General features: G+C 37.7%; 1 protein-coding gene across 4 annotated transcripts in view; it reads left to right on the forward strand.

Annotated features, from left to right (window-relative positions):
- The window catches only part of LOC126334897 (Golgi pH regulator A), a 150,043-nt gene that overhangs the window by 75,931 nt on the left and 52,038 nt on the right, over positions 1–22,074 (forward strand). For all 4 annotated transcript variants that reach the window (XM_049997602.1, XM_049997604.1, XM_049997601.1 and 1 more), the window contains one exon: positions 15,182–15,381. In XM_049997602.1, coding sequence (XP_049853559.1) covers positions 15,182–15,381 — 200 coding nt within the window. The remainder of the gene's footprint in view (positions 1–15,181; positions 15,382–22,074) is intronic.

Genomic DNA, 22,074 nt, shown 5'->3' on the forward strand with positions numbered 1-22,074 from the left:
AGGCTCAGACGATTCTGTGATCGTGTAGGCTGCAGATTCGTCGACTTGCGCCAAAGGGTGGTTGGGTTTTGGGTTCCACTGAATACGTCAGGTGTCCACTATACGCAGGAGGTAGCTACATGAGTAGGAGGGGCTGTGTGGCATGGACTGGGCAGTTTTTTAGGTTAGAGGTGCTCAGGAAAACACAAGAAGGGCTTCAGTCACAAAGGGTGCAGGCTGAACACAGGAAGAACGTAGATACAGGAACTATTGGTATAACAGTTGTAAATTGCCGTAGCTGTGTTGGGAAAGTACCAGAGCTCCAAGCACTAATAGAAAGCACTGATGCTCAAATTGTTAGAGGCACTGAAAGCCGGATAAAGCCAGATATAAGCTCAGCCAGAATTTTTGCGAAGAATCTAATGGCGTTCCAAAAGGATAGGCTAAACACGGTTGGCGGTGGTGTGTTTGTTACTGTCAGAAGTAGTTTATCTTGTCGCTAAATTGAAGTGGATACTTCCTGTGAGTTAGTATGGGCAGAGGTTATTGTTGGCAACCGGAATAAAATAATAATTCAGATGATACAGTTGCTGAAAGGTTCAAAGAATACTTGTTTGATTTCGAACATTTACCCAACTCGTGCAATAATAGTTGGTGGTGACTTTAATTTACCCTCAATATGTTGGCAAAAATACGTGTTTACTTCTGAAGGCTTAAATATCATCCGAAATTGGGCTAAACGCATTCTCTGAAAATTATTTCGAGCAGTTAGTTCATGAGCCCACGCAAATAGTAAACAACTGTGGAAACACACTTGATCTCTTAGCAACAAATAATACTGTGTTAATAAGGTGCATAAAAACTGATTCAGGGGTTAGTGAACACAGGGTTGTCGTAGCGAGATTGCATATTGTAATCCCCAAATCCTTGAAAAATTAGCGAAAAATATACCTATTCAAAAAATCATATGAAAATTCAGTTGACACCTTCCTAAGAGACAATCTCCACTCATTCCAAATTAATAAAATAAGTGTAGACCAGATGTGTCTTAAATTCAAAGAAATAGTATCGGCAACAGTTGAGATAATTATACCAAATAAATTAACAAATAGCAGAGCTGATCCTCTTTGGTACACAAAATGGGCTAGATCACTGTTGCAGAAACAACGAAACAAACATGCAAAATTTAAACAGATGCAAAATTCCCAAGATTAGCTATCTTTTACAGAAGCTTGAAATTTAGCGCAGACTTCAATGGAAGATGCCTGTAACAGTTTCCACAATGAAACTTTGTCTCGAAACCTGGCAGAAAATTCAAAGAGATTCTGGTTATATGTGAAGTATGTTAGTGGCAAGAAACAATCAATGCCTTCTCTGCGCAATAGCAATGAAGACAGTGCTGCCAAAGCAGAGTTACTAAACACAGCCTACCGAAATGCCTTCTCAAAAGAAGACGAAGTGAATATTCCAGAATTCGAACCAAGAACAGCTGCCAACATGAGTAACGTAGAAGTAAATATCCTCGGAGTAGTGAAGCAACTTAAATCACTTAATAAAAGCAAGTCTTCTAGTCCAGACTGTACACCAATTAGGTTCCTTTCAGAGTGTGCTGATGCATTAGCTCCATACTTAACAATCATGTACAGCAGTTCACTTGACCGAAGATCCGTACCCAAAGACTGGAAAGTTGCACAGGTCACACCAGTATTCAAGAAAGGTAGTATGAGTAATCCACTAAATTACAGGCCCATATCGTTAACGTCAATATACAGCCGGATTTTAGAACATTTATTGTGTTCGAACATTATGAATTACGTCTATAGACACACAGTCAACGTGAGTTTAGAAAACATCATTCCTGTGAAACACAACGCTCTTTATTCACATGAAGTGTGAGTGCTATTGACAAGGGATTTCAGATAGATTCCATACTTCTGGATTTCCAGAAGGCTTTTGACACTTTGCCACACAAGCGGCTCGTAGTGAATTTGCGTGCTTATGGAATGTCTTCTCAGTTATGTGATTGGATTTGTGATTTGCTGTCAGAGAGGTCACAGTTCATAGTAATTGGCAGAAAGTCATCGAATAAAACAGAAGTGATTTCTGGCATTCGCCAAGGTAGTTTTGTAGGCCCTTTGCTGTTCCTTATCTATATATATGATTTTGGAGACAATCTGAGCAGCTGTCTTCAGTTGTTTGCTGATGATGCTGTCATTTATCGACTAATAAAGTCATCAGAAGATCAAAACAAACTGTAAAACAATTTAGATATGTGAATTGTGTGAAAATTGGCAGTTGACCCTAAGTAATGAAAAGTGTGAGGTCATCCACATGAGTGCTAAAAGGAACTCGTTAAACTTCGGTTACATGATAAATCAGTCTAATCTAAAAGTTGTAAATTCAACTAAGTACCTAGGTATTACAATTACGAACAACTTAAATTGGAAGGAACACATAGAAAATGTTGTGGGGAAGGCTAACCAAAGACTGTGTTTTATTGGCAGGACACTTAGAAAATGTAACAGACCTACTAAGGAGACTGCCCACACTATGCTTGTCCGTCCTCTTTTAGAATACTGCTGTGCGGTATGGGATCCTTACCAGATAGGACTGATGGAGTACATTGAAAAAGTTCAAAGAAAGGCAGCACGTTTTGTATTATCGCAAAATAAATGGGGAGAGTGTCACAGAAATGATACAGGATTTGGGCTGGAAATCATTAAAAGAGAGGCGTTTTTTGTTGCAACGGAATCTTCTCGCAAAATTCCAATCACCAACTTTCTCCTCCGAATGCGAAAATATTTTATTGACACTGGCCTACATAGGGAGGAACGATCACCAGGATAAAATAAGGGAAATCAGAGATCGTGCGGAAAGATATAGGTGTTCATTCTTTCCACATGCTATACGAGATTGGAATAATAGAGAATTGCAAAGGTGGTTCGATAAACCCTCTGCCAGGCACTTGAATGTGATTTGCAGAGTATCCGTGTAGATAGATGTAGATGTAGATGATTTTGAAACACATCCCTGTTAGTTTTTGAACATTTTGAACACTTTCACAGTTGATATCTGAATGAATCATAAGCTGATTTTGGAATGTGTGCATAGCATACGTGATATCTCTGCCAGGGGAATCCCTGTCGCATCTAGTAATAAACTTCCCTGCAGACAAAAGGGGATGGGGCCATACAAGCTGAGCGGAGTAAAGCCGAACGGGTGAAAGCCAATGTTTGTTTGTGTGGTTGACTGGGTTTGCAATTGATCAGTATTGTTATAATTACTAATGAAAGCCATAGATTTAGACTACCAGAGTGGAAATAAACGACTAAAAGTTAAGAAAAATTCTACATCTACATCTACATGGTTACTCTGCAATTCACACTTTAAGTGCCTAGTAGAGGGTGCATCGAACCATTTTCATACTACTTCTCTACCATTCCACTATCGAATGGCGTGTGGGAAAAAGGAACACCTAAATCTTCCTGTTTGAGCTTCGATTTCTCTTATTTTATTATGACGATCATTTCTCCCTATGTAGGTGGGTGTAACAAAATATTTGGAAGAGAAAGTTGGTGATTCAAATTTTGTTAATAAATCTCACCGCAAAGAAAACTGCCTTTGTTTCAGTGACTGCCACCCCAACTCACGTATCATATCAGTGACACTCGTACCCCTATTGCGCGATAACACGAAACAAGCTGCCCCTCTTTACACTTGTTCGATGTCCTCTGTCAGTCCTACCTGCCATTGCTCCGCAGCAATATTCCAGCAGAGGACGGACAAGTGCAATGTTGGCTGTCTCTTTAGTGGGTTTGTCTCATCTTCTAAGTGTTCTGCCAACAAAGCGCAATCTTTGTTTCGCCTTCCCCACGATATTATCTATGTGGTCTTTCCAATCTAAGTTGCTCGTAATCATAATTCCTAGGTATTTAGTCGAATTGACAGCCCTTAGATTTGTGCTATTTAACGTAGACCCAAAATTTATCAGATTTCTTTTAGTACCCATGTGGATGACCTTGCACTTTTCTTTGTTTAGTGCCAATTTCCACTTTTCGCACCGTACAGAAATTCTCTCTAGATCATTTTGTAATTGAAATTGATCGTCTGATGATTTTACTAGACTCAGATTATCTCCTAGATCATTTGTGTAAATCAGGACCAGCAGAGGGCCTATGACACTACCTTGCGGAACGCCAGATATCACTTCTGTTCTACTCAATTATTTTCTGTATATCACTACTTACTGTGACCTCTCTGAGAGGAAATCATGAATCCAGTTACACAACTGAGATGATACTCCATATGCACACATGTAAGGAACGGTATCAAAAGCCTTCTGGAAATCTAGGAATATGGAATCTATCTGAGATCCCTTGTCGACAGCACTCATTACTTCATAGGAATAAAGAGCTGGCTGTGTTGCACAAGAACGATATTTTCTGAATCTGTGTTGGTTATGTATCAATAAGTCATTTTCTTCAAGGTGGTTCATAATGCTCGTGAACAATATATGCTCCAAAATCCTACTGCAAATTGAGGTCAATGATATGGGTCTGTAATTCAATGGGTTACTCCTATTTCCTTTCTTGAATATTGGTGTGACCTGTGCTACTTTCCAGTCTCTAGGAACAGTCTTTCATCAAGTGAGCGGTTGTATATGATTGCTAAGAAAGGCGTCATTGTGTCTGCACACTCTGAAAGGAACCTGATTGGTGTACTAACAGGACCAAAGATTACTTGTTATCTTCTTGGTGTATCCAAGAAAATGAAATTTTGAGAGAAAGTTTTTGGTGAGACTGCAACACTAGTAAGGGCCAGTTGTACAGTCCTCGGCCAGCAGGCCCTAAGTTCTATTCTGGTAGTAGCATAGAAAATGTGTTGTGCAAACACGTAATAACGCCTAACCGGAGAATAAGCTCGGGATAACTAAACCGGTGATTGTAGCACGGTTAGTGAAGTTAATCGGATAATAAGTTTTCACACAGGCAGAAGACAAGATTGTTTGTTAGAAAGAGGAAGGAGAAGATAAGAAGCTAGAGCGTATGAATGAAATGTGTAACTGTTTCCTAAGATAAAGCTTTTTGATTGTAGTAGGCCTGATAGGCATTTGATAGTGGTTCTTCATGAATTATATTCTGTGGTTTCGTGAAAATGACCATTTGCTCCAAAACAGTCTCGATTATTTGTGGTATATTACAATTGCTGCAATATTAGACAGGCCTATTTCGTTGTATATAGCAGACAGTGACAAAATACAGCTAATCAGCTCCAGAAACAATGCCAGTCTTGGGTACTGTTTGTATTAACAGTATTTCAGTATTAGATGATGACACTTTGTTCTTTCATATAGCAAAATGTTAGTATTTCAGTATTAGATGACGACACTTTGTTCTTTCATATAGCAAAATGTTTGACGAACTTCGATGAGGTGATAGATTCTTTCGCAGAAAGGAAAGCACACCATGTAAAGCTGTAGCGTGATTAGAGACGGAAAAAAAAAAACAAAAAAAACAAAAAACCGCTAGGACTTTAGGATTGGAGAAACGTGTACTGTGTCTTACTTGTCTTTACTGGTTTTGGTTTTATGTATTTTATATTTAATTTTATGTCACACAAAACAGCAAGTTATTAGCTAATAGGCAATAAAGAGTGCAAATTTTCTTAGGAGTTCTTGTTCTTCTGGTTACAAATAATTCCATCCAGTATTAATTGTGAGGGGCTGTTTTTTTTTTCTTTCTTTCTTTTCTGTCTCCCCCCCCCCCCCCTTTTTTTTTAATAGAGGCAGGATGACAAAACAGTTCAGTTGACCGGGAGCAGATAAGGCACCACAGGACATTTTAATTTCCACTGTCCTGAATATGGTTTGATGGCGTCCATTACAAAATATACACATTTGAATTCAACAAAGTGAAATACAGTGACGTGCAATAGAAGAATGCTGTGTGAAGTGGCATGACACTGCACTTTGGCACATTAAAGACCAATAACATGTCTTGCATTTCCTTGATGACACATGTTTTATGTATGTAAATATTTCGATTAGATTTCCTGACTGTGTTATAGTTTTGGGTGGATATTTTAATTTACCAGATATAGACTGGGAGACTCAAATGTTTATAACAGGTGGTAGGGACAAAGAATCCGTGAAATTTTTTAAGCACATTATCTGAAAACTACCTTGAGCAGTTATACAGAGAAGCGACTCATGGCAATAACATGTTAGACCTTCTGGTGACAAACAGACTCGAACTATTTGAAACAGTTAACGCAGAACAGGGAATCAGCAATCATAAAGCGGTTACAGCATCGGTGATTTCAGCCATAAATAGAAATATTTAAAAAGATAGGAAGATTTTTCTGTTTAGCAAAAGTGACAAAAATCAGATTTCAGAGTACTTGACGGCTCAACACAAAAGTTTTATCTCAAGTACAGATAGCGTTGAGGATCAGTGGACAAAGTTCAAAACTGTCGTACAACATCCATTATGTGCCAAGCAAGATCGTAAGAGATGTAAAAGAGCCACCGTAGTACAACAACCAAGTTAGAAAATGGATGCGGAAGCAAAGGGAACTTTACAGCAAACATAAACATAGCCAAAGCCTTGCAGACAAACAAAACTTACACGAAGAGAAATGTAGTGTGAGAAGGGCTATGTGAGAGGCGTTGAATGAATTTGAAAGTAAAGTTCTATGTACTGACTTGGTAGAAAATCCTAAGAAATTTTGGTCTTATGTCAAAGCAGTAGGGGGATCAAAACAAAATGTCCAGACACTCTGTGACCAAATGGTACTGAAACAGAGGATGACAGACTAAAGGCCGAAATACAAAATGTCCTTTTCCAAAGCTCTTACACAGAGAAAGACTACACTGTAGTTCCTTTTCTAGATTGTCGCACAGATGACAAAACGATAGATATCGAAATAGATGACAGAGGGATAAAAAAACAACATCACTCAAAAGAGGAAAGACCACTGGACCTGATGGGATACCAGTTTGATTTTACACAGAGTATGCGAAGGAACTTGCCCCCCTTCTTGCAGCGGTACCTGTAGGTCTCTATAAGAGCATAGCATTCCATAGGATTGGAAAAGGGCACAGGTCATCCCCATTTTCAAGAAGGGACGTTGAACAGATGTGCAGAACTATAGACCTATATCTCTAACGTTGACCAGTTGTAGAATTTTGGAACACTTATTATGTTAGAGTATAATGACTTTTCTGGAGACTAGAAATATAATCTGTAGGAATCAGCATGAGTTTCGAAAAAGACGGTTGTGTGAAACCCAGCTTGGACTATTCATCCCCGAGACTCAGAGGGCCACAGACATGGCTCCCAGGTAGATGCCGTGTTCCTTGACTTCCGCAAGGCGTTTGATACAGTTCCCCACAGTCATTTAATGAACAAATTAAGAGCATATGAACTATCAGATCAATTGTGTGATTGGGTTGAAGAGTTCCTAGATAACAGAACGCAGCATGTCATTCTCAATGGAGAGAAGTCTTCCGAAGTAAGAGTGCTTTCAGGTGTGTTGCAGGGGAGTGTCGTAGGACTGTTGCTATTCACAGTATATATAAATGACCTTGTGGATAACATCGGAAGTTCACTGAAGCTTTTTGCGGATGATGCTGTAGTATATCGAGAGGTTGTAACAATGGAAAACTGTACTGAAATGCAGGAGGATCTGCAACAAATTGATGTGTGGTGCAGAGAATGGCAATTGAATCTCATTGTAGACAATGTAATGTGCGGCGAATACATAGAAAGAAAGAACCTTTATCATTTAGCTACAATATAGCAGGTCAGCAACTGGAAGCAGTTAATTTAATAAACGATCTGGGAGTAGGCATTAGGAGTGATTTAAAATGGAATGACCATATAAAATTAATCATTGATAAAGCAGATGCCAGACTGAGATTCATTGGAAGAATCCAAAGGAAATACAGTCCGAAAACAAAGGAAGTAGGTTACGGTACACTTGTTCGCCCACTGCTTGAATACTGCTCAGGGTGTGGGATCCGTACCAGATAGGGTTGATGGGAGAGATAGAGAAGAACCCAAGGAGAGCAGCGTGTTTCGTTACAGGATCATTTAGTAATCGCGAAAGCGTTACAGAGATGATAGATAAACTCCAGTGGAAGACTCTGCAAGAGAGACCCTCAGTAGCTCGGTACGGGCTTTTGTTGAAGTTTCGAGAACATATCTTCACCGAGGAGTCGAGCAGTAAATTGCTCCCTCCTAAGTATATCTCGTGAAGAGACCATGAGGATAAAATCAGAGAGATAAGAGACCACATAGAGGCACACCAACAATCTTTCTTTCCTTGAACAATACGAGACTGGAATAGAAGGGAGAACCGATAGAAGTACTTGAGGTACCCTCATCACACACCGTCAGGTGGCTTGCGGAGTATGGATGTAGATGTAGACTCTGCACTACGAACATTTTTTGAAAGGTCGATTTAATTTTTAGCGTCCTACCTCAAACGCTGGAGGGAGGGGGGCGCCACTATCTAGTATTGCCCCAGTTCGGAAACATCATAGATCCGTGACAGAGGACTCTTGAGTTGTGGTGGGAAGGAGGGTAGTCTCCACGTGAGCCATGTTTACGTTTAGTGATTTTGCAGTTTCCTTTTCGTTTATTGCTCTCAAGTCAGATGAAAACAAAACAAATTTCTGTGGCCGGTAGCTATCAAGTGAAATAAAATACATTCACATAATTGTGGAAGGCTAAAAGTTGAGTTTCAGATTTGATTTTATTTCATTTCCACCTTTCTAACAGTCAAGCATTAGTCACCTTGCAGAACAATGAAGTTATTTTTGCCGGTTTGCTAAAGAAATTTGGCTTTTATTACTCTTTTCCTCTGAGGCAATCCATTTATTTGAAACGAAGTGTTTGATTCCACACTACTGGCTGCTTTCAACTGTGCACTGCATTTCAAGTGCACGTTTTCATCTTTTAGCACGTGTGGCGTTATGTCATAATAAAGAACCAAACATGAGATAATATAGTACTGGTGCTCCAAGAGAATTTACACCTGAATGTGCACTTTAAGCCAAATTATGCATTTTAGTATGGTTTACGAAATTCCTATGCTCTTGGACTATCCTCACTTGTGAAGGGGTCATACAGAATCTGTAATTATTCATATTATTACAACATGTGTGACCATACTGTCCATCACTAACCAATTTTATTAAATCGAGCAATGGAAACTCCAGGTAGGAATATCAACAATGCAGAAAAAGATATATTAAATCAAATGATGGAAAATCCAGGATGGAATGTAACAATATTATGAGAAGGTAGCTGAGTGGTGAATGCGACAGAATGTCAGACCTAAGGGCCCGGGTTCGATTCCCGGCTTGATCAGAGATTTTCTCTGCTCAGGGACTGGGTGTTGTATTGTCCTAATCATCATCATTTCATCCCCATCGACGTGCAAGTCGCCGAAGTGGCATCACATCGAAAGACTTGCATCCAGCGAATGGTCTACCCAGTGGGAGGCCATAGTCACACGAACATTTACATTTACATGAGAAGGGAAATTGCTACTCACCACATAGCAGAGGTGCTGAGTCACAGATAGGCTCCACAAAAAGACTTTCACACTTAAAGCTTTCGGCCAATGGCGTTTGTCAACAATAGATACACATACGCACACACATCTTTTCATAGGTAGCTATTAATGAGTAATGTATACAGCACCTTATATTAATGATGTGTGTTATGTTATTGTCATCCAGCGGTTTTTTTTTTTTAATGGCGTATCAGTGCTAATATTATTATTATTATTGTTATTATTATTACACACTGATATAAAGCGTATTTAAGTTACTTAATGTGGTTAAACAGGGTGTATACAACCCGGGACAACCAGGAAATCCGGGAAAAACCCGAAATATTTTTAGAATTCTGGGAATTTTGCATTGTTTTAGTTTTCAGATAAATTTCAGTAATTTTGACTGGTAAGAACCGATACTCTAACAAAGGATATTACTGTATCCCGCTACTGCAGAATAATACTTTAACAATAAAACATAAATGAGAGAAAAAAACGAAAATAACTTAAATTGCAACGAAATGCGCCATATACATCTACGACACACAGTGCTCATGCAAGGGCCTGCCAACTGAAAATGTGTCAAAGGCTTTAGGAAGACTTCGCAGTGCTTCATGACAACAAATGCCTCCAATGAGCGTGAAGTCGCAATTGTTCACATTTGATTTGTTTTAGCAGTTACGCAGTTGAGTCACGTTTGAGTAGTAGATTCTCCAGCTACGGGAATGTGGCTGTTGGCTTGCAAGCAGCCGCAGCAAGCAGCTAGATGTTACCGGGGAAGAGGGAGCGCCAAATTCATATTCTTGAGGAAAAAAACTTGTTTCATAAAGCGCCTAGCATTCAGCACACATTTTTCTATCGATTATTGAACACATTGATTTTTGAACACATTTTAAGTTGATTTCTGAATGAATCATAAGTTGACTCTTGAATGAATGCATGCACAGTGTATGTGATGTCTGTCAGGAGAATTCTCGTCGCATCTAGAAATAAACTTTCCGCAGACAAAAGAGGACGGGGCTACACGAGCTTCAGGGAGTGAAGGCGAACTGATGAATGCTAATAGCTGTCTGTTTATGTGGTTGATTGGGTTTGTGAATGATCGGCATTGTTATAATTACTAGCGAAACCCATAGATTCAGACTACCAGAATGGAAATAAACGACTGACAGGAATAACAGGCGAGAAAGATCATGTATTATCTTCTCAGTGTATCCAAGAAAATGACATATTGACAGAAAACTTTTGGCCAGATCACTACACCAGTAAGGACCAGTAGTACAGTCCGTGGCTAGCAGCCGCGTAAGTTCTATTCTGGAAGTAATGCGGAAAACATGTTGTTCGAACACGTAATAACGCCTAACCGGAAAATAATCGCGGGATAACGAAACCTGTGATTCTGGCAAGGTTAGTGAAGTTAATTGGCGAACAGATTTTGACAGTGGCAGCAATAGCTACATAATTGGTGATGACAAGATTGTTTGTTAGAACGAGGAAGGAGAAGAAATGGGGACATCACACAAATTATGGAAGAATAAAACGATTCCAAATTTATATAAAAATTTCGTAATACTACTTTTTGATCTCATGCTTGAGAAGCTGGTGCGTATGAATGAAATGTGAAACTGTTTCCTAACATGAAGCGTTTTGCTTGTAGTAGGCCTAAAGGCATTTGATATTGTTACTTCGTGGATTATATTCTGTCGTGTTATAAAAATGGCCATTTGTGCCAAAACAGTCTCGTTTATTTGGTGTGTTACAAAATTGAGACAGGGTTGTAGCCTATCCCCCATGTTATTCAATCTATACATTGAGCAAGCAGTAAAGGAAACAAAAGAAAAACTCGGAGTAGGAATTAAAATCCATGGAGAAGAAATTAAAACTTTGAAGTTTGCCAATGACATTGTAATTCTGTCAGAGACAGCAAAGGACCTGGAAGAGCAGTTGAACGGAATGGACAGTGTCTTGAAAGGAGGCTATAAGATGAACATCAACAAAAGCAAAACAAGGATAATGGAGTGTAATCTAATTAAATCGGGTGATGCTGAGGAAATTAGTTTAGGAAATGAGACATGTAAAGTAGTAGATGAGTTTTGCTATTTGAGAGCAAAATAACTGATTATGGTTGAAGTAGGGAGGATATAAAATGTAGACTGTGAATGGCAAGAAAAGCGTTTCTGAAGAAGAGAAATTTGTTAATATCAAGTAGAGATTTAAGTGTCAGGAAGTCTTTTCTCAAAGTATTTGTAGGGAATGTAGCCATGTATGGATGTGAAACGTGGACAACAAATAGTTTAGACAAGAAGAGAATTAAAGCTTTCAAAATGTTGTGCTACAGAAGAATGCTGAAGATTAGATGGGTAGATCACCTAACTAATGAGGAGGTACTGAATAGAATTGAGGAGAAGATTGGGGAGGAGAGGTATTTGTGTCACAACTTGACTAGAAGGGATCGGTTGGTAGGGCATATTCTGAGGCATCAAGGGATCACCAATTTAATATTGGAGGGCAGTGTGGAGGGTAAAAATCGTAGAGGAAGACCAAGAGATGAATACACTAAGCAGATTCAAAAGGATGTAGGGCGCAGTAGTTAATTGGAAATGAAGAAGCTTGCACAGGATATAGTAGTATGGAGTACTGCATCAAACTAGTCTCTGGACTGAAGAGCCCAGCAACAATAACAACAATATTTTTATCCCCAAACTTCTGATACGGACTTGACTTTGGAATTGTTTCGATTATTGTTTGGTTTTTATGCTCTTTGTTTTTAACAATACTGCTTCCTATAATTTTTCACCATTTCTTGTCTCTGTATAGGTTTCTCTATGCCGGTGATCTCACCAAATTGTTGTTTTGTTTTGTGACACTGTAATTTCAGTGGATTTCTTAATAGAATCAAGTGAATACTATATTACATAATACTGTATGCAGTTCCTCATTTTGTTAAGCTGTTTGTATCCTAGAACCTCTGATTTGTTCTGATACGGATTTGACATTGGAATTGTTTTGCCGCTGCCAGTCTGAATTATCCATGGTAGCTGGATTGCCTAATATAATTGTTTAACACCACATATCTATGTACATTTTCATATGATGTAGGTCTTACTAAATGGTCAGTTTGTTTTTATCATGTGACATTGTAGTATCAGGTGACTTTGCAATAACATCATGTGACTGTTGTATTACATATTATTGTACATGTCTATGTATATTTTTATACATGGTGGTTCTCACCAAATGGTTGGTTTGTTTTTATCATGTGACATTATATCACGCAACATTATAATAGTGTCATGTGACTATTATGTTACATAATATTGTATTGAAAAGAAGTGTAAAAGGAAATAGGAAAAAATAATAAAAAGGAAAAAAAAGAAGAAAGAAAGAAAAATTGTACCGAGAGGGAAAATATATTTTAATTAATTTGAATCTTCTTTTATTGTAGTTCTTTTATTGTAATCTGGGTGCATATGTGTCTCTCTGTGACTATGCTATAGTGTACATGCATTTTGGAACTTGTTCTTTGACCTTGGCTCGTACCTTATTTGATCAACAGTTGTGTGTTAACCTATTGGGTGTTGTGCCTGAGCAATGGTGCTGTTCACATACTGCTGTTACATGTTTTCAATGTTTTCTGTTTGCTCAAGCTGGTGTTAGAACATTAAGTATCATTTTATGACATTTTAAGTCAGCAATGGTGTATACTTTTGTGGTTAAATAGCATGTATGACATATGAAGTTGTCACATAGATATTTTTCAAAAGTGCATTTGATTTTTCTGGCAAATAATTCTCATGAAAATGTAATTTGTGTTGATATTCACAGTTTTCACTTTGTTTCTATTTTCGCGCTGGCACTGTGAAGATAGTCTGGTGGTGAATAACTATATTTTAGGACGTCACAGTTTACATCACACATTTCTCAAACTTTGTTGGTGCAGTTCAGAGTAGCCTGAAAATTTGTTTGGTAAATGTTAAGAAGAGAAGAAAAGAGTGGTTAATAAAAAGTGGGAGGAGGAATTCATTTTTGCTGAGAGAAACAGTAAATGTGTCCTTTGCGTCAAATGACATTCCCATAGTTAAAAACAAGTCATCTTAAATGCCATGATACTAATCATTGCAATTTCAGTAAAGGCTTGCCTCTGAAATAAGGCAAGGTACTGGCGCAACTAAAGCTGTGAGGATGGGTTGTGAGCCGAGCTTGGGCAGCTCAGTCGGTAGGGCACTTGTCTGTGAAAAGCAAAGTTTCTGAGTTTGAGTCTTGGTCCAGCACACAGTTTTAATCTGCCAGGAAGTTTGTAGGCTTTCCTGTTGGTTCTCAGTTAAGACAATCTGAATCTGCATCATTGAAGGAAAATTTCAAGGTCAAAGTAAAGTTATGTCCATGTTTACAAAATAAGCAGATGTAGTGTGATGCTAGCATTGCCTTGGTTTTTAGTGTGGCAAAAGCAGAGAAACCTCACACAATGGGGGAGTTTATAAAGAAGAAAATGGCACAAGTTGTTTCTATTTAGATCCCAAAAATAAGATTAATTTTGTAAAAACTAAATGGTTAATCAAATGCCCACTGCTAAACATACAGTAGAGATGTGAGTTTCTGTTACAATTTGTAATATTGTATGCAATTTCCAAAAAATATTAGTGAGTGTCCAGCAGTGAGCCAGGCTTTGAATAAGTCTACAGATATTGAAGATCTACTGTAACTTGTCATACTTGCAAGATATCTGTCATATTTATTGGAGGTGGTACAATAGCTCTTAGGCCTGTTAACTCTGAAGGCTGTTACATGACTTGTGTCTTCAAAGAAACTCTGGATGGTGTTTTAGTGAAATTGATTAAATGTGATAATTTTGGGTTCTATCACTTCATTTATGCTGAGTGTTTTATGTTTCATTTTGCTGAACGCCATTTTAATAACTGTTGGTTACTATATGGTATTGTGATTTTATTTAGAGAACCATCACAGCATGTTAAAATAATTCATCACTATTTTTCATATAGTAGTCAAGCGCTATGAAGGCTGCTTCACTTTTTGTTTTTGTACATTATTTGTGTACATTTGAAATACGTTTCTTTCACACAACTTTTTTGAAATAGTTAAATGGAACAATTTCATGTAGAAGAGATTTAATGAAAATTGTGTAATATTGTATACAAATGGTTAAAGGTAAAACATCTAGAACGTTGTGTTAAATCTTTGAGCCTTTGACAAGAGAGGGTAAGTATTAGCAACTTGTAGATTTGACTTTGTTATAAATGATGCACCATTTTGTCACAGATACTTTGTTCTTTATCCATCTTCCGTAACCATCTATTTTTCCTGTGTGATTTCGTTACACAGTTTAAAGGTGAATGAGAAACTGATTCACTTCCAGGTTCTTCTCCCAGTTGACTCACATTGTTACAACTTAAATTTTCTTTTAAGCTCATATGGTGTTTACTTTGTGGCCAATCATTGTAGTGCCCCACTTTGGTGTGGCATGTGGGAGTGAAGGCTTTTTTAGTTTTAATTGAGTACCTGTTATTAATACCATTTATACTAATTTCTTGTAACAACAATAAAAGTTTCAACCTTTGATAATAATTTACTTGCTATGTATTACTTGTTAAACTTGAAATTATCTTTTACTTATATGAAGGCCGGTTGATCCAAAGAATGTCCAGGCTGTGGAGAAACGACTGATGCAAACAATGGATATGATACTAGTCAAGAAGAAGAGAATAGCTCTTGTTAAGAGGGGTACACTAGCAAGTAGTGCAAGAATGGGATCAGGAAACACCAGCATCTGGAGTATGTTTAGGACTGTAACTAAGACCATCAGCAGTAATAGTACAGAAAGTATCCTTTTGACACAGTACTTTTCCCTGCTGTTTGCACTTGCATCTATTTGGGCAGGTTGTGCTTTATGTGCAATCTGATGTATTTAGTACCTAAAATTATTGAATATATTACTTATTTCAGTTGTAAAGAGCACTGTGCATAATAATTTTAGTGGTATGTTTCAATGTTTTTTGCAGTTATTTTTATCTCAATTTTACAATTTTTTCTGAGCATCACATGGAGTTAAATTGAGGAATGGTTGATTTATTAATGGTTGTTGTTGTTGTTGTTGTTGTGTGTGTGTGTGTGTGTGTGTGTGTGTGTGTGTGTGTGTGTGTGTGTGTGTGTGTGCGTGCGTGTGTGTGTGTGCGTGTGTGTGTGTGTGTGCGTGTGAGGGGTGGGGCGGGGGGGGGGGGGGGGTGGGGTGGGGGGGGGGGGGAAGTAGGTTGTAAAACTGGGAGATGGGGCTCGAGTGCAGTGGGCAGATTCAAGTGGACGTGGGATTGCATGGTTGTACAGATACGTGAAAAGACTTGTGCAGGATGAATTGGCATGGAGAGCTGCATGTCAAGCTGTCTTCATACTGTGCCCTGCAACAACAACTAACATAGAACGCTCCAAGTTAGGCGACATAATTTGATAAAAATAGAGGATAGAAAAGTTATTTCACCTTTATTCAAACCGTAAAATTAAAGATTAATACATGAAATTGACTTCAGAATTACAGATTAAATGTCTACTTGGCTATAGCATTTCAACACAGGTTTCATAGGATGTCTTTTGTTCTGTTTTATGTGACAGATGTACACATATATAAACAAAAGCAGAATCATTATTGGCAATGTCATATGTGTTAATGACTTCAACAAGTGAATTTTCATATTCTAGTTTCCTACAAAAATGCAGTCATCCACATGTGCCCAACCTCATTAGACAGTCCCCTAATCATCACACAAAATCTGAAGATTGAAAAAATTCTCCCGTATAATGAAAAACACAAAACAATTAAACTCTTGGTGGTAGCAATGTTTTCATAATTTATTTTGGACTATATTTAATACAGTAATTGCTAGGCAAATCATAAGTGAAATGTTTAAACTGCTTAAGTTGTGCAGAGAATAGTGTCTTGGAGAGGAGGGGAGGGAATGAACTATTTTGAACATGAATGTATTGAAACTGAATGTGAATTAAATGAAGATACGACTTTTGACTTATAACCCTGTGAACAGAAACAGTATAGTTTTCTGTCTATGAGAAAATAATGGTGGCAAATGCCACTTCGTTTTATGTAAAATCTATTAATAATATTTGTAAACCCAGCATGGTATAATATTTCAGAACACATACATAAGATATGCCTGTATCAAAATGAGATTCCAGGCAAGAGACAATGAAATTGTCTAACATTTGCTTTTGTTTATCATGCGGTTACTGACAGTTGATGGAAACAAAACTGTGTCTATGTCTACTTTTATATATATATACTTCTGTCATCATTAATTTCAGTCAGCTTGTGAGTGCTACAGAAATGCTGCATGAACTCAAATGTGAATCCCTATTGTACCAGAGGCTTGCTGTTTATGAAACACTATTGACAAAGTTTAGAGAATAGGTTTTAAGACAGGCTGCAGAATGATCCTACTGTTATCAATATAAATTCTGTGTAAGAACCATGAAGGCAATAAAAGAGAAATCACAGCTCTTATGGAAGAATATAGAACTAATTTTCCCTTACCTTCACTTTTGAGGGGAACAAGAAAGGGAATGACTAGCAGCCATAGAAGCCACCCTCTGCCATGAACAGTGTGGAGGCTTGCAAAATATAATAGAGGTAAACATTCGACGTGGGAAAAATATATCTAAAAACAAAGAAGATGTGACTTACCAAACGAAAGCACTGGCAGATCGATAGACACACAAACAAACACAAACATACACACAAAATTCAAGCTTTTGCAACCAATGGTTGCTTCATCAGGTAAGAGGGAAGGAGATGGAAAGACGAAAGGATGTGGGTCTTTAGGGCGAGAGTAAGGAGTCATTCCAATCCCAGGAGCGGAAGGACAGGTATACATTCGCGCGCGCACGCACGTGCGCCCACACACACACACACACACACACACACACACACACACACACACACACACACACATATATATCCGCACATACACAGACACAAGCAGACATAATTTAGGGAGGAGGTAGTATGGACCAAAAAATGAAAAGGAAAAAAAAAATCATGTTGTAAAGTGGGCTGCAAAATGTATAACTTAAGGGTTACGAGCATTTTTTCAACGAAAGAAATGTGTTTCTCAGTAGCAAAGATGAACAGGTACTCAAAGCTCTTAAGGTATGCACTGTAGATATTTCTAGAAATTTTTTTCTTGTTTTGGTACATAATACCACATCTCAGAATATGGACAGCAAAGAACTTGCAGTAGAAGAGATGTGTTTCACAATATTAAAGGTGAAGGTAAAGGTAATAGTTGGCAAAAGTTCACGCAAGAGAACTTGAACTGGATGATGGCGGCTCACAGTGCTAGTTGCCACCCATATACACCTGCATTGTTGACATGGCAAGCTACTTCCTACATTGTTAAAACAAAGGACTATACCCTCCTGTGCTATATTACATTTATGAAGATTAAACTGCATATCTTACATCTCCATACAGGGAATAAATTAATTTCTTTGATGTAATTTTTTGCTATAAAATTATATTAAGAAACAGAAGTTGATAAAATGTAATTATCCTCCCATCCAGTCTCCCACTACCTCCTGAAGTCCCACAGTCCAGCCACAGAGGAACATTCCCCTCGTAACTCAGTACCATCCAGGACTGGAGCAACTGAATAACATTCTCCGTCAGGCTTTCGATTACCTCTCATCATGCCCTGAAATGAGAAATGTCTTGCCCACTATCCTTCCCACCCCACCTACCGTGATATTCCACTGTCCACCGAACCTGCACAATATACTCGTCCATCCTTACACAACCCCTGCTCCCAGTCTCATACCTCATGGCTCATACCCCTGTAATAGACCTAAATGCAAGGCCTGTCCCATACACGTGTTGTGTGTGTGTGTGTGTGTGTGTGTGTGTGTGTGTGTGTGTGTGTGTGTGTGTGTGCGCGTGTGCTGCATGTGTGTGTGTCTACTGCTGACAAAGGCCTTAATGGCCGAAAGCTTTAATTGTGCTAGATGTTGAGTAGCAACTTTCCTTCTCTGGTATTATTATATATAATGTGTAGTGGAGAGGACATACATCAAACAACAGCATGCAGACCTTCTACAACTCTATCTTCCCTCTAAGTACAATTCACTGTCAGAAATGCATGGTTTTTAACCTCTGAAGTTCGTTTTTTAAATCAACAATTTTGATCATAGAAAAAGAAAAAAAGTAACATACACTGCTCTTGGTTTGTGGCTGTGAAAAGACATCTGTATTCTTCACCAACACCAACCATGTAAATAAACAATTCTGCACCTTACAATGATAGTGTGAACCATTGAAATGCATAGTGAATGTTGCAGAAACTGTTTTATTTGTATCGATCACCGGTCGCAGCCTTCATAATGCCATCTCTTATGGATGAAATATTCGTTCTTTACTCACATCAACACAATACAACCAATGTAAGATGTAACTAATTCTCGTGACTGATACAGTGCATATTTAAAGGAAACATGATTTGCATCCTCCTAGTGGTGCTACTTGTGTCACCCTAATGTGACTGGTGCAGAATTTAAATAGACATCTTTTTTCGGATGAAGACATCTGCCTGCCAACTTTTAATTATCTCGCACAACTCCTTCTTGGTTTTTATTTATTTATTTATTTATTTATGTATTTATTTTTCCTGTCAGTGTAGTGTGGCTGAGACTGCATGGAACATGCTTCCAGAGCCTCCATATGATTTGCATCCTCCTAGTGGTGCTACTTGTGTCACCCTTATGTGACTGGTGCAGAATTTAAATAGACATCTTCTTTCATATGAAGACATCTGCCTACCAACTTTTAATTATCTTGCACAACTCCTTCTTGGTTTTTATTTATTTATTTACTTATTTTTCCTGTCAGTGTAGTGTGGCTGAGACTGCATGGAACATGCTTCCAGAGCCTCCATATGTCTCACTCTCTAAAATTGTCATTAACACTTCACTTTGTATGATGTAGTTTTCATGTAATAGATCTTGCCTTGTCCCCCTCCGGTCTTCAAAACCAACCAGGTCCAGTTAGGAAATTCTTTTAGTTTTCCATTTTTTGATGTGTTGATATGCATTTCTCATTATTATTTCTAACTAGCAATTGGTCTGGTGACCTCCTTCGACTATTCATAAATTTGCAATAACCATTGCATCAGTATCCTCTCTGTTGGAACTGATCACCTGATTATCTTGCCCCTTCATTGTTCCTGTAATTATCGTAAGAACTGTACATCGAGCAGTCGTGAGAAGCATGGCTGTATACTCTCTCTGATAATTGTCGTTCCTGAGTGTCCATTGTTATGGAAATTGCCACAGCTGCTGTTTTTCTGTTCAAGGCCGTGCTATTAATTCTGTTTGCTGCTTCCTTCATTCCTCTGTCTCTACTCTTTGACATTGCTTCTATCTGATCCAGTATTAAATATAATTCCTACACATTGCAGTGTTGCAACAGTGAAACTTTTCCAAGCGTGGATAATGGTAACCTTTGAATCAAAACTTTTATTGATTCTTCTCTATGTACTTGATTATTTTGTTATGCAATCTTGTCCCAGTTGTGTTAGTGTGTGTGTGTGTGTGTGTGTGTGTGTGTGTGTGTTTTAACCATTCATCATTCCAGCTCAGCATGAGTAACCAGTGGCTGTTGTTTGTTTCACAACTAATATTTCTCAGAAAAGTGTCTTCTGATTGTTCATAGCTCACTCTGGTATCCTTTAATAATACTATTAGTTCTTTCTCCAAATGTTTATAATTAGTACAGAAACACAATAGAATTTAAGTTATGAAACAATTACCCTATAACAAAAGTGTTAACTACTAATAGTCAAAATAAATTAGTAAAACAGTTACATACAGAAAGCTAAGCACAAAATTAGATCTGGTATTATATTCTTTAAAACTGAGGGCCTACCTTTCTCTTTTATGAAAATGCAGAATATACTCATGTATATTAATGATAATTAGTCAAAAGTGAAAAGACGAATTTAAAGAGGCAGATGGCAAAACAGAGGGAAGTAAAAATATCCCATCTTGCTTCTTCATATTATTTGTTTTTTACACTAAATTCTTCTGGAAGTTATGTATTAAAATTCTTAAGAACTTCCATTCCTCTCAATTTTCACGCTTAAGTCTTTTAATTTGTGGTGACTTCAGATCCATTCATGATGACAGGTTTCAAATTTCTGGATGAAATTGTGGTTACTGTCTTTAATAGTCTAGAAAACTTGTATTAGAAGTTTGTTACTTTTGGTATCTACTGTCAGTTCGTGGTAACTTATGGATATTGAAGTTTGCATTGTCAACTGCTTGCTAATTACACCATAATGTCCTATTCCTGTGGCACTTTCCTCTCCAGGAAATTCAGAATGTATTAAAATGTTTTCAGTTAGTTTTACTTCTCCAATTTGTTATCCATTCCATCTTCAATGACTGTTGACTTCAGCATGCCATTACACTGTCTGTACCTGTAATTCACAGACACATTGTAAAGTGGGGGAAAAAAAGCAATATCCTAATTAAATTTTGTAGTTCACTCCTAATCAACAGTGTCCTACTTCTTAAACAATGCATACTTTTGCAAATACTGATGCATCTACCATTTGTTGATCCTGCAGATCAGTCATTTCTGAAGATTGCACAGTGTCAGGTCCTGGAACATGTCAGCACTTTGTAACTCCCATTTTATACTTCCATATATGTAGGCCATGTTCAGAGGGTGCCACAGCAAGATAATTTTTAGGATCTGTCATTCAGTTTTCACAATTCATTAGCTGATCAACAACAGAAACACTGTAACACAACTGGACTTGTGATATTTATTATTACCTTTTTGTCACACAGTTCCATAGCGTATGCCAATAGCAATTGCTTAAGAGAAAAGCATCTTTCCTATGAATATTTACGAGTAAGCACCCTGCAGAGACTGATTCTAATGTTAAATAAAGAGAATATCTGGCCAGTACAACAGTTGGTGAAAGTTCACACAAGAGAACTCGAATAAAAGTGATGCTGGCATTCAGAGTTAGTTGCACGTGTATATTCCTGCATTAATGACAAAACTTTCTACATTGTTGATACAAATGAATATGTGCTCATGTGGCATAATACAATTATGGAGGTCTTACGAAGTTTACATGCTTCAATTGTTTCCCTACTACCAATTTTGTGTGTTCATTCCATTTGATATCACTACTTATTATGATACAACTATTATTAACTATATCCCATAACATGAATACAATTGATACTTGACTTTGACATAGCTTCAGAGTAGTAATGTGATGTGTTTAAGTAAAGTATTGCTATGTGTTTTGTAATCTATTTAATCCACTCTTAAAAACCAACTGACATGGAATAACACATGTAGTTTTGAAATGTTGAATATCATATGTGATCTAGTTGAAAAATACTTCATGTTTTGCAGTTCACCTTGATTTTTGTCATCAGAGTGATTAATAATTTGCCATATATTTCTTTTGATTATGGGGTAACACCACTTTATGACCA

The sequence above is a fragment of the Schistocerca gregaria genome, chromosome 2 (assembly GCF_023897955.1).
Source record: "Schistocerca gregaria isolate iqSchGreg1 chromosome 2, iqSchGreg1.2, whole genome shotgun sequence".
Taxonomy (NCBI): domain Eukaryota; kingdom Metazoa; phylum Arthropoda; class Insecta; order Orthoptera; family Acrididae; genus Schistocerca; species Schistocerca gregaria.